This window comes from Charadrius vociferus, unplaced genomic scaffold, assembly GCF_000708025.1.
Source record: "Charadrius vociferus isolate BGI_N301 unplaced genomic scaffold, ASM70802v2 scaffold1020, whole genome shotgun sequence".
In the NCBI taxonomy this organism is placed as follows: Eukaryota; Metazoa; Chordata; class Aves; order Charadriiformes; family Charadriidae; genus Charadrius; species Charadrius vociferus.
Genome location: NW_009646502.1, coordinates 415,713 through 428,268, shown reverse-complemented (window position 1 = coordinate 428,268; position 12,556 = coordinate 415,713). Strand labels below are relative to the sequence as shown.

Here is a 12,556-nt window from a genome sequence, read left to right as displayed (position 1 = left end):
GGCGGGTTTCCCGCCATCCTCCCTCCCTCCCACCTCCTCCTCCCCGTCCTCAAAAGACACACACAACACGGCTCCTCTGCTGTGTATCAGAGCTCCCGGCTCTCTTCAAAGTCTTCAGGTGCCATGCTACGATGCCCGGCCGAGCAAGGGGTGCGGAGGGAAGGGGTGCGAGCAGGGGCGGTGGTGCGGGGCGGCCAGCGGTGCCCGGGAGGGGCCACGGCAGGAAGAAACTGGAGTACTGAATAGGGAGGTGTTGGCTGACACCCCTGTTCCAGCAGTGAGGGTTCGCAGGAGTCTCTTTGCTGCACGGCATCCGTCTGCTTTTGTCCCCGTACTGCCGCCCTCCCCTCCAAAGACCCCCCCCTTCCCCTCCCCTAGCCCCTGAGCGCCACATTTGACTGTGCACCCCATCCCCCCTTACCCCCTAAAACGAAACCAATGAAAGTTAAAATTATTTACACTTTTAGCCATTTAAAAACCCAATAAAATAAGATTGCATATGTCCTACTGGGGATGTGGGTATTAGCAGCAGCTACAGCTAGCTCGGTACTCTGCGTGCAAAACGAAAGACAAACAGAAGACAGACCAAAATACTGCACCATTACTAGGAAGCGTTTGCTGGGGTTGGTGTTTCGATTGTGGCGTAAGGCTTCTAGGAGCCGGCTCCTCCCCAGCTGCAGGGCAGGGGCGTCTCCCGCTCAGCCAGCGAAGGCCGGGCTCTAGAAGGATGGAAAGGATTCGTTATTCCAGACACAGCACATTAACACTGACGCGTTTCCATCCCAGGCAACACAAACATCTAAAAACCCACTGCACGTTCACCGTGTGAGTTCTTCCTTCTTTCCAGTGACGATGGAGGAAAAGGGGGTGCACGAAGAAGACCTAAGACATAGATGCTGCTGTCATCACTGCCTCCTCTTCATCTCCCTGCTTTGGCAGCTCAGCAAGTGTGGGAGAGGGGGGAGCCGGAGCGGCAGGAGACTCTTGTGCCTCCTGCTCCTCTCCGAGCCCCAGCTCTACATCCATTTGCTCCAGCTCCCCCTGATCCAGTAGCTCAAAGTCATCTGCTTCCTCCTCATCCTCCGGTGAAGCTGCTCTCTCCGTCTCCACCACTTCGGTCTCTGACAACTGTGCTTGGAAGCTTAGTTTCTCTTCGGGCTCGGTGGGGAGGAACTCGGAGAGGGAGGGCCCCTCGCTGGCCTCCGAGGATCGCAGCAGGGCAGAGAGGGTGTTCTGCACTGCCGTGGTAATGGCAGTGGTGACGATCTCCTCGCTCAGGGTGTCGATGCAGATGCCCAGGCCCGGGGCAGGGACAGTCTTTGGCTCTGCGTTGCCTCCTGCCGCTTGCCCGCTCCCATTGAAATGCGTATTTACAAAATGGAGAGGAGACGCTAGGCGAAGGATGGAGAGATCAGAGTCCGCGGCCTCCTTCTCTGCTGAGTCCAGCTCACGGGCAGCGTGGGCAAGCTCAGGACCCAGAGGAACACCAAAGGCGTCTTCATCGCTCTGTGGTCCCAGGTCTCTGGAATGATATTCTTCCACGGAGGGAAACTCTGCCAGGTCCTTGGAAAATGACTCCTCTGGCTCGCTGTGCAGGCTCTGCTGATCCAGGTCTGAAAGGCATCAGCATTAAGGCACAGGTCCCCTCACTTTAAACCAGGGCACTGACACCTCCCACCCATATCCCCACCCCCCAGCTGACACACCAGGGCTACTTTTGGGCATCCTCTCAGCTCTGGGAGCACAGCAGGAAGGGCTCTGCAGTTATTCCCTTCTCCTTAGTGGCATGACTCATGTGGAGTGTCCCTTTCCACATCCTGTTCTACGTGCTCAGAGGACTTCCTTCTCCAGCTCACGCTCTCTGCATCTAGAGCCCTCCGCTAAAACCCACAGGGTCAGGGAAATTGTCCTCACAGCACGTCACCTGCCTGTTCCTCCCCAGACACTCAGGTGACCCCATCTGAGTGATTACCTTCACATTCCTCACCACTGACAAGTCTTTCTCTGAGCTTCTAAGTCTGACAGAGTGGGGTGTCCGACCCTCACAGCATCATATATGGGTGCGTGAACTATACCACGCAATTATTTCTGCGGGACTTAGTGGATGGCCTTGCTCCCTTGCTGGAGTGACAAAAGAACATTGTCTTGTGGGGCAGTAATCAGAGGCAGATGTCCACTCTGGACCAGCTCATGATCAGCCATGAAGCCAGGGCATGCTACCCTGCTATTACTCCTTGTAGTGCTCTTCCGCCTGCGAATAGCTAGCTCCTCTCCCTGTATTTGGAGGGACAGTATTTCTGGGACAAAACACTCAGGGTGAGGAAGGCAGCAAAGCATCCCATCACGTACCTTCAGAAACGTCTGTCAGCTGTGGGGTGGTAGCCCTTGAGACAGAAAAGCCTCCGCTCTCCAGGATGGAAGCCTCCTCATCAGAAAGCTCAGAATCTGTGATTGACAGCGCCAGGGCAGTCTTCTTCACATCCACCTGCATGGGATGAAGGCAGAGGGACAAATTCCCGGGTGTCTGACTACCAGTGCTGCCTACGGGCACCTCTGCACAAACCAGAGCTCCCAGGCAGAAGTCCTTTGCTGGAGAGATTCTGCACAGGGACAGCATGAAAGCAGGAGGGGGCTGGGCAAAGTGCTTATTGCACTGCCAGGGAAGGACAGTCTCAGCTCACACTGGCTTTCCTGCAATAATTCACTGCCTGCAGCTTTGCCTGCCCTCAGTAAAGAACCTGCCAGCATAAGATGGGATCAGGGCTTTGATCCTTCTTCCTCTCCTGGGATCACCAAGGGGTAAAACACCCTTCCCTTTTGCATTCACACTGGGCCCAATGAAGCCTTCTACAATCAGCAGCGGCTCAAGTATCTGTATTCCTTTAGAAGCTGAAGCTTCCCATCTGAGAGACCAGCTACATGCCCAGAGCTCTTGTAAAGGAAGACACTTGGTCTGTTTCTGTGGTGCACATGTAGAAAGGTCACACTCAGTTTGACTGAGAGCAGGGAACTGTGTAAGAGTTCCTCATCTCCCCTTTCCAGTGGTGAGGAGACCCTGCACATTACACCAGGATAGTTTTTTTTCTTTAGGAGACGCTCACAATCTCCGAGCATGAAGCGTAACCATCAAAGCAATTCCACAGGTCAGCAGGAGGCTGGAGCATGGCTCACCCTGTCCTGCTCCTGCATCCCCAGCCCTGTGGTGCTGAATTCTCAATATGCAGATTGGAGACAATGTCCTTCATCAAACTAATACCCTTCTGCCCTTGGGATTCTGCAAAGAAGTGACTTGCTCTACTGTTCATTATCAATGCAGCTGTACTCAGACCAACCCCTTGGCTCTCAAGCTGCTACAGACCAGACAGGAGGGACTGGTTCCTGTACAGCTCTTTTTGCTCTTACCACTGGGGAGAAGCCCGACAGCTCTGCCTCACTCTCACTCTCCGTCTCTGCTGTTGGCTCATCACCTGCTGCAGGCTCACTCTTCCCTTGTCGCTCTATAAGAAGGAGAAGAAAGGTTTTACATGAGACTGAAGGAATTTTACGCATTTATACATCACTTTCCCACTACTTCTACTATCCTGTGAAACTGCGCAGGTTTCCTGGAAGCCCAAGGTTCCCAGAAACAATTGTAACCTGTTGCTCTCCTTTGCTATTCCCAGGATTACCTGTCCAGTTGCTCTCCCCATAGCCCTCAAGCTTCAGTCTGTTTTCCCCTGCTTCCCTGCAGCCTTTCACCACACACTGTTGGCAGACCTGCTCTCCAATTGTCCCTTTGCTAGAGCTCCACGCTGGGACTACGGCGCCAGAAAAAGTCAGAGCAAAGGTGGGTCCTTACTCTTCTTCTCATGCTTGTGGTGCAGCGTCTCTGCCTTCATACTGTAGTCCAGTTTCATCAGGACAGGCTCCAAACGCGTGTACATCCTCTGGATCAGCTCGTGGTAGACCACCAGAGGCCAGAGCAGAATGCTGAGCACTGCGGCAATAGGATGCGGGGAGTGTGAGAGACAGACCAAGTGCAACCCAGCCCTTTATGGGGTGCCAGCAAGAAACTGTATCAAGGGAAGCGCAGTTGAATGGCATTTGCTTTCCCACCTGATTCTGCCTAAAATCCTCATCCATGGGTATTCTTAACTCATGCCAAAGCTGCTCGATTAACCAGGTTTTCCTAACAGACCTCTGTTAGGATATGGATTTATGTTAAGATGAAGCATAAGCCCTCCTCTTCAGCCACTGCATCCCAGCCCCAACATGCAACAGAGGCCCCAAAATGAGGTTATTAAAACTAAAAATCACCAAAACGTTCGTAAGGGAAGCAGCATACAGCTCATATGTGAGATGCGCTAGCAGCAGACCACCCAAACAGTCTTCAGGGTTAGCAGGGACTCACGATGCAGTGAAAAAGGTCTTATTTGCTGAACATGCAGCTTCTTTAACAAGTCTCTCGCTATGGATTTGCCCAGTCTAGGAACTGAGAGACTGCAGGTTTCTGCTGCTCTGGGACCTCACCAGCACATCCCCAGCCGTGGGTAGGAGAGGAAAGCAATGCTTTAGCGACGGCTCCCTCTCCCGACTTTGTAGTTGTATTGCATGCACACACTTAAAGCAAGAGACTTCCCGGAGCACATTGCCTGTATTGATTAATCATCGAGCACAGATCCCCTCAAGAGAACCACAAATACGCTTCTACCAGCGTATTCTACCAGCACAGTTAGGTCACATTTCAGCGTAAGTCAGACGAGAGAGCTGCTTATACTCACAAATGATGTAGGAGATCATTATGCCTGGAACATAGTGTCCAACTACAGCCAGAATCAGGCAGCCTGAACAGACACTCATGCAGAACTGAAGGAAGAGAGAGGACAAACAGAAGTGACAAGAGGCAGAGATACATCTATGCAACCAGTGCAGGAAACCCAGTTAGAGCAAAATGAGGGATGCTCCTAACACAGTCAGCACACCAGCTTTGCACCGAGTACATTCAGATGCTGACAATCACAACTCAGACAGCCTGGTCGGGTTAAGCTGTAAGCATTAGAGGTTCAAGCGCAGGAAGACCAAGGTAACCCCAAACCCCAATAAAATGAATAAAAACTTTATTAGACAATTCTTTGTGAAGTAAATCCTGTTCCCTGAGGCTAGGATGGGATATTGCAAACTGCCATTTTAGAGTAAGTCTCCCCTGCAGAGCTCAGCATTTTAGGAGAAGCCCGTACTGTCCCGACAGAGACACCAGACATTGTCCCACTGCTATGCCATAAACCAGCTGGCAGAAGCATTAGCAGAACCCACGCTCCCACCAGACCAGGACCTTCCTCCTCTGGAAAAAGTGGAAGTATAGTGGTGCAGCCCTGAGGGCTTGTCCTGCATTCCCCTGGGGAGGGGGAAGAAGTGAGGACAGACACCTTACAAGCCAGGGCATGGGTTCAAATATCAACTAAATCCAGCAATGAAGCGTTTCATTCATAATGGAAAGGGTCTACAAAATCTAGGGCCCTCTAAGGGCCCCAATGAATTCATGCTTTATGGACATCTTGGTCCTGGAGTCCTACTCCAGGGGAGTAGTTGGGACAGTGCTTTAACAGAAGAGGAGTAATCAGCAGTGATAGAAACCCAGTCCTTTCGGGACACTGGACACCAGCAAGCCTGATACAATCCCAGTGGTTGGTCTGTCCCATTTTTTGTGATGCTAAGGCAACTCCTGTTTACAAACCCTTTTCAAACAACACACATCACAGCTATCAGAACATGGTTTACGACAAGTTTCCATGCACTCAGAAGCACCGCTGCATTTGGACTTGGTTAGCCACATCTTGGCTAGCAAAACAGGTCGGATCAGCTTAAAGCGTTGAATGGAGCCTGTCAAAGGGACAGAGGCTGTAGGCTCCCGTTTTTCTCCCTGCTCCCAATGTAAGAGCTTCCTTTGCATGCTAGCCATTCACAGAACGGGTTAAGTTCAGCTCCAGCTTACAAATACTGGAAGCAAATTACTCATTATTTAAGCTTCCCATAGCACAAAATATGAAAGGAATGAACAGCAAATGTTAAACAGGGATAGGAAATGTAAAAATATTGGTATGACATTCTTCCATCTCCTAGGCCGCTAGTAATGGAAAGAAAAGCCCCTGCACAGAAGAGTAGGTATCTCCAGCTTACCTTGGCAGGATTTTGCCTCTTGTACTGTAGCAGTTCCTGCAGGTACAGCCTGAAGGTGACCCAGCTCTCTGCCAGACAGTGGCACAGCTCAGGGACACTGAGCAGGTGAGGTTGTGCCCCCGAAGTGACCCCCTCACTAGAGACAGACAAGAGCAAGAAGACAATCTTTGAACACCGTCTGTTTTGTTGAGGGAGAACAGCTACACTGGGAAGCAGAGATCCTTAGCAAAGGCTGGACAATACTGACTGCATCTTCAACTGAACTATGGAAGACACTTGATTTGGAGGTGGTTTTTGCTTTTTATCAGGAAAAGAGCCAAGCGACACGTGAGCCAAGCAGCAGCAGTACACATCATGCCACAGCATCCCTGTGCCACAGGCCCAAGATGCAAAGCAGTTTACTCAAAGCCACGAAGACAGAAGCACTGGAGGTGGAACTAGTTATGTGGCCTTCTCTGGGACCAAGTCTGAGGTACCCAGAGTGTGCTGCTCAGATCTATAACCATGCCTAAGCACGGGATGCAAGCTATGCCACCAGAGACAGCACATATGGCCTGCAAAAGTCAGTCTTGGGGATTTCCTTCTCTCTGGAGGATTCTTAAAATAGTTCAGGAGAGATCCAGGGAAGAAACCTGAGAGTTTCTAACATCAGAAGCACTTGAGCTTTATTGCTACTGAAAGAACACTAGCTTTCCCCAGAGTCTCAAAGTGTGGCTCCGGAGCTCATAAGCAGCTCCAAGTGCAGGAGAAACTGCTACCAATCTTTCACAGCAGGAGACGTGCAGTCTATCAACAACAGCAAAAAGGGCAGGTGAGATCACCACACTAAATTAAGGCTTCCCCACTCTCCCCTCTCACCAAGGAACATATCAGTGAGCTTACCTCTCCCCTCCCGGCTCCTCCGATGGCTGTGCTGTAGAGAGAGCACAGGAGATTAGTCAGCCAAGCGAAAAATACAACCCGACATTTTTACCACTTGAACAGAGCAGAGCTGGATCATCCTTAGCTAGGGATGCACCCTGGGGACCTTCTTCGTGCTCTCAGGCAAGCAGGCTTGGAGTTTGAGCTGCACAGGCTTCGGTGAAGCATGCCTGGAGACTCGGAGCTGCCAAAGCACTGGTCTCAGGGTGCCCCAGCACACCTTGCAATCTCTGTTGACAAACACGTGGCATGACACTTGTATCCGAGGTGCACCCTGCCGCTAGCATGTGGGCTCTCCACTGCAGGGATTGTACAGCTTGCCCTGGTGTCCCAACGCGTCTGGGCAGTGCCATCCCCAGCGCAGCTGCCTAGCCCCCGTCATTCACAGAGGGCTGCCAGCACGGTCCCTGGGCTGGGCAAAGCTTCAGCTCCCACCTCAGAGCTCAACACGGCACCAGCAGGTCTGAGCTGCATTTCTCACCGATCAGCCCGGACCACAGTCCCTGGCAGGATGCTGTGTACAAATGCCAGAGATCTCCCCGACGTCTCTATCCTTTCCCACAGAATTAAGTAACAAATAGCAGTCTTGTGTATAATTATCTAATTTTAGGGCTGTCACGTCCCGTGACAGCTCTTTGTGCCAGGCACAGATATAACTACAATCCTAAGGTCTGGCAGTCTGTATAGGACCAAGGGAAAGCTTCTCCCATTCCTCTCTGCACCCAACCCAGTGATAATCAAACAGGGACTTACTCCATGCAGTACCAAAGAGAGGAGCAGTGTTTTAATGGCAAAGGTCACATATGATTATGCTCTGCCTTCAGATACATAGAGGAAAAAAAAACCCAAATATTTCTATGACAGCTGGAACTCATAAGCCTGGCTGCCCAAGGATTTGGGTGTCCTGGCTAGCTGACTAGGGTCTGGAGATGTACAGGGCTCAACCAAAGTCCTTCCAGCAACCCAGTCTTTATAAGTCTGCTGTGTTTACCAAGGCCCCGATCACGCTGTGAAGGCCCCTTGAGGTCTACCCTCCTGAGTTGGTTTTGGCTGGGATAGAGTTAATTTTTTTCTCATAGTAGCTTGTATGGGGCTATGTTTTGGATTTGTGCTGAAAACTGTGTTAATACAGGGATGTTTTCATTATTGCTGAGCAGTGCTTAGGCAGAGTCAAGGTGTTTTCTGCTTCTCACAACCACCCCACCACTGAGCAGGGTGGAGATGCATTACAAGCTGGGAGGGGACACAGCCAGGACAGCTGACCCCAAATGACTAAAGGGATATTCCGTATGACATCATGGTCAGCGTATAAAGCTGGGGGAAGAAGAAGGAGGGGGGGGATGTTCAGACTGATGGTGTTAGTCTTCCAAAGTAACCGTTACACATGATGAAGCCCTGCCTTCCTGGGGATGGCTGAACAGCTGCCTGCCAATTGAAGTAGTAATGAATCCTTGTTTTGCGTTGCTTGCATGTGCAGCTTTTGCTTTACTTATTAAACTGTCTTTACCTCAACCCACGACTTTTCTCACTTTTACCCTTCTGGTTGTCTCCTCCATCCCACCAGGGGGGAGTGAGCAAGCGGCTGTGTGGTGCTTAGTTGTTTGCTGGGGTTAAACCATGACACTTCCTCTACCAGTCAGCCAACTGTCCTAAAGATGGTAGAGACACATGCATCTTAGACACTGTCTGGCCAACAGCAAACCTAGTCCAAGAGGTTCTAAAAATCAGTGGGACCCTATCCCCCACACTGCATGTCACCATGTAAACAGGACTAAAATAAAGTAAGAGAGTTTATGTTCAAAGTCCAGGCTAACTGTTAGAAACCAGCTGAAAAGTGCAACATGAGCAAAATGGGGTTTGAATCCTCCCTGGAGTCATCAGCCAGATGCAAAGCCCAAGAGCAGCAGCGATTCCCCCAGGGAAACGCAAAGAAGAAGTGAACATCCATCACTGCCAGCACCCAGTGAGACTTCAGACTCCAGTTCAAGCCGCAGAAGAGAGCAACTGCTTGTAGCAGCCTTGCCACTGTTCTCCCAAGACACAGGACGCTGGGCCAAGTATGTCAGACTCCTCCTACCGCTGCAGGCACTGCACCAGCCAGCTCGCACAGTGCAGTGGAGCGGGAGGCCATCAGCCCAGGGGAGGAGGCGATTCTTTGAGAGCGTGACCCAGATTTCCAGTAATCGGGCCTGACAAGAGGAGTCAACTGCTCTCAGACTGGGCTGCCCATCCGCTCCTCTGTCCACGACTGTCAGGTACGGCTGCTGAGGCAGCCAGCAAGCACTGCTCACAAAGGGAGCCTGGGGCGAGAAAGGAATATTATGGACGCAGCTCCACCCCTACGAGGTGGTTGCCTCTCTCGCACGACCGCTGTTGCCATATTTTGTTATTGTGCTCAGGAATCTAAAGCTGCTTAATCGCAGCATGCAGAAATCCAGCTCTATCTCAAAGCCTCATCTACTACCTGCACTAAATCACCAAATAAATTACATTTGGCACTGGCTGGTCTGTGACGGCTGGCTATACTGGTTGTACCAGCTACCAAACGAGGTGATGGGATGCCTGCTGTACTCTGCTGGACAGAAGTGCCAGCAACCCAGCAAGCGGGATGTCACAGGAGCCCCACTCTTCTCTGACTGACTGCAGTAATCCCAGCCATCCAAAATATGCCAGCAGAGGGAGCGAAACAATTCTCCTCAGCTGCTTCTGAAGGTTTCAGAGGCACTTTGGGGAGCTGCAGAACATTTCAGCAGGCTGCAGTGTTCACGTGATTTCAACTATCTGGCAAAACACAAGCTGTCTTTAAAATCAACAGTATCTTGCTTCCTGTAGTAGAGTAGTCTGCCTGCTGGCCATATCAAAGCACTGGAGTCTTACATCAGTTGGAGAAACAGCCCAATCACAAAAAACCTAGAGCATTTCTGACAGGACACATTCACTTCGGTAAGGTTTAACTCCAACCTGTGCTGCAATACTGTCTAGCAACGGTACAACTAAGCCAGCGAGCAGGGCACTCACAGCTGGCCTCAGATCATCAATAACCAGCTGAAATCTTGCTGTCGGCATTTCACACCGGATTGTGGGCTAATACAAACCACTTGACATACACCAGACTCTTCTGGGAGACCAGTCAGCCGCACAAGAGTTTAGGTTACATGTTGGTACTGACAAATTATCGCTGATGGATTCCTTGGCTCTTATAGGTTTTCAACGCTTCCTCAAGAGGCATTCTTCATCTGTGTGTAAACTTCAGCTAGAAAGCAGGGGCCCTTTTTAAGGAGTATCAGCATTCAATCACAATGCAGGCTTTGCTAAAGCTCTTCCACACTATACTCTCCTACGGTGACCAAAATAAGATGCCAAATGACAGTACAGAAAACATCCCTACTTGATACCCATTTCAAAAGAAAGTGGAGATGCTTCCTAAGTTCTTAAACAATATTTAAGTAAAACCCCATGTAGAGTTGGTTACATATGGAGAAAATACCCTGCGTGGCAGCTGAAAATATGTAGGAGCTAAAAAGGTTGTGCATCTCACTGCTGTTAGTGCGTCCCCAATCACACCATGTGAGGAACTGCAAAACACACGCTGAGGTTTTAGCATTCCTTCAGAAGTGATGTTATAAGCAGTCACCCGAGACATACAGAACGGCCACAAGCTGAGGTTTGTGTATATACGTGCTGACTCTTGAAGGTGTGGTACTGACCTACTTCCAAAAGCTCCTGGAAAGACTTACAGGAAGCACTGAGGAGGAAAGCCACAAAGCTACAGCTCTGCTTCAGCGGGAAGTAAGAGCCACACAAGAACCCCTAAGTATTCAGCAGTGCCAATTCAACAGGAGGCCCCTCAGGAACGCAGAGCACCGCTCCTTCCTTGCAGAGGCTGAGGAAACACGGTTCAGTGGACCATGGTGAAATAAGGGCTGTGACCTAACGACGGCACACCAGAAAGGTGTCCCTGTTCTTTGCCGTTAGCAGCAGAAAAGCAGCCAGGAGTGAAATACAGGGAAGAACACCACTGAGGAGTGGCTTTGTAGGACGTGCACTGACTTCTTGCAGAGCTGATGACACAGGATGAGCCTAACCCCTGGTGTGTTGGTTTGTTTGTTTTTCTTTTTTTTATTCCTCACTGTTCTGCATCATATAAATTGATTTCAGTACAAATTTCCTATTTCTTCTGTGGTAACACAACTTTTATAGGCCTTGTACTTGCTGGAGCAACTCTACCCCCACCTGCCTCAATGACAGCATTCTGTATCGGACACCGGGCTTTTGCATTTCTGGACATGTTTCAAGTGAGATGTTTTGGGTTGGCTTTAAATTATTCCCTTAAAAATCCAATGTGAATTAGCAGGAAATTAAATTGGCCAGTCCAGTTTGGCTGCCTAGTTACCTGAACCACACAAAGCAAACAGTTTCGAGACTACAGCTGAAACATATCTAATCTTATCAGGACTTCTGTGAAAGCACCCTTTAAGTCAGTACCCTTTTAGGTCAAATAAAGGGCACCTTACAAACACACATATAGAGGTGCTTTCATTCAGAAACCCTCCCTAGAGTAGGGGGGCAGGGATGGAGGGCCCCAAGCTGCCTTTGAACAGCAGCAGGAGATGCAGTAAGCATGGTCTGAGACTAGTCGTTTAATAAATTTCAATGAAGGAGGCACTCAAAGCAGACAGCAGCCAATCCACCCCTATCATCGTTGTGAGACTATTCCTCTTGTTACTTTTGTGTCTAATGTTGGCAAAGACCCTTCAATAACTGGGAAAGATAAGCCAAGTGATCAGACTCCCTGATTAGCTGGAGACCAGATGCTGTTCAGTACAGGTACAATACACTAACTGTCCCTGCTGTCAGACCTCATCATCCACTCTGCTACCTGCCGCAAGGAGAAGTGGCTCTCATCTACTCTGCCTCTTTCAGGGCATAAGTCCACGCTGCACTTAACTAAAACTGATACACTTCAGCCTCACCGTTTCCTTGCCCCAGCTCAGCTGGTCATACAGGCTCAGACCTGGAGTGATCTTCTCGCCACAACATTTGCAGGAGAGAAAGGACGTAGCAGAAACACTGCATCATCCCTGTCACCAGCTTCCCTGACAAGCTAGCTGGGCCCCCTTAGTCACTCCCAAAATGAGCTCCTCTCAGAACTTCTCAGCACTGGGAGCAACTCTTCTCATGCCCAGAGTATGAGTATACATCCTAATACTCTGACACAAATAGGCAAGAGGCAGCACCAGTACCAAAGCTTGCAGTTCCAGTGGGAACTGGGCCTACACAACCTATGAGAAAGCCACGAAAGGACCGGCTGGGGCCATAGCCCAGCAGCTGGTAACACTAGAACTGTGTCACTAGCTACAGTGCTATTCATCACATACCTGAGAAATCAAACAGGAACCTGGGCTTCCACCTCTCCAGCAAGAGGATGCCAAGAAGGGACATGCTGAGGAGAAAGAGGGGTCTGAGGGAGGTGGAGGAA

General features: G+C 50.3%; 1 protein-coding gene across 1 annotated transcript; it reads right to left on the bottom strand.

The window, feature by feature from the left end:
* Positions 1-453: 453 nt before the first annotated feature.
* Positions 454-12,556, bottom strand: FAM134A (family with sequence similarity 134, member A). Its single transcript, XM_009883831.1, has 8 exons — positions 12,456-12,556; positions 7,039-7,069; positions 6,157-6,292; positions 4,761-4,845; positions 3,839-3,976; positions 3,403-3,497; positions 2,350-2,485; positions 454-1,613 (listed from the first exon to the last, which is right to left on the bottom strand). Exons 1-8 carry the CDS (start codon positions 12,517-12,519, stop codon positions 883-885), a joined length of 1,416 nt encoding a protein of 471 aa, XP_009882133.1. The 5' UTR covers positions 12,520-12,556; the 3' UTR covers positions 454-882.

What these genes read in the sequence shown, in the direction of transcription:
- FAM134A (XM_009883831.1), bottom strand. Translation starts at nt 12,519, where the DNA reads ATGTCCCTTCTTGGCATCCTCTTGCTGGAGAGGTGGAAGCCCAGGTTC. An exon ending in GAGGAGCCGGGAGGGGAGAG is followed by an intron (nt 6,293 to 7,038) that starts GTAAGCTCACTG and finishes GTCTGTCTCTAG; the next exon opens with TGAGGGGGTCACTTCGGGGG. An exon ending in AGAGGCAAAATCCTGCCAAG is followed by an intron (nt 4,846 to 6,156) that starts GTAAGCTGGAGA and finishes CTCTTCCTTCAG; the next exon opens with TTCTGCATGAGTGTCTGTTC.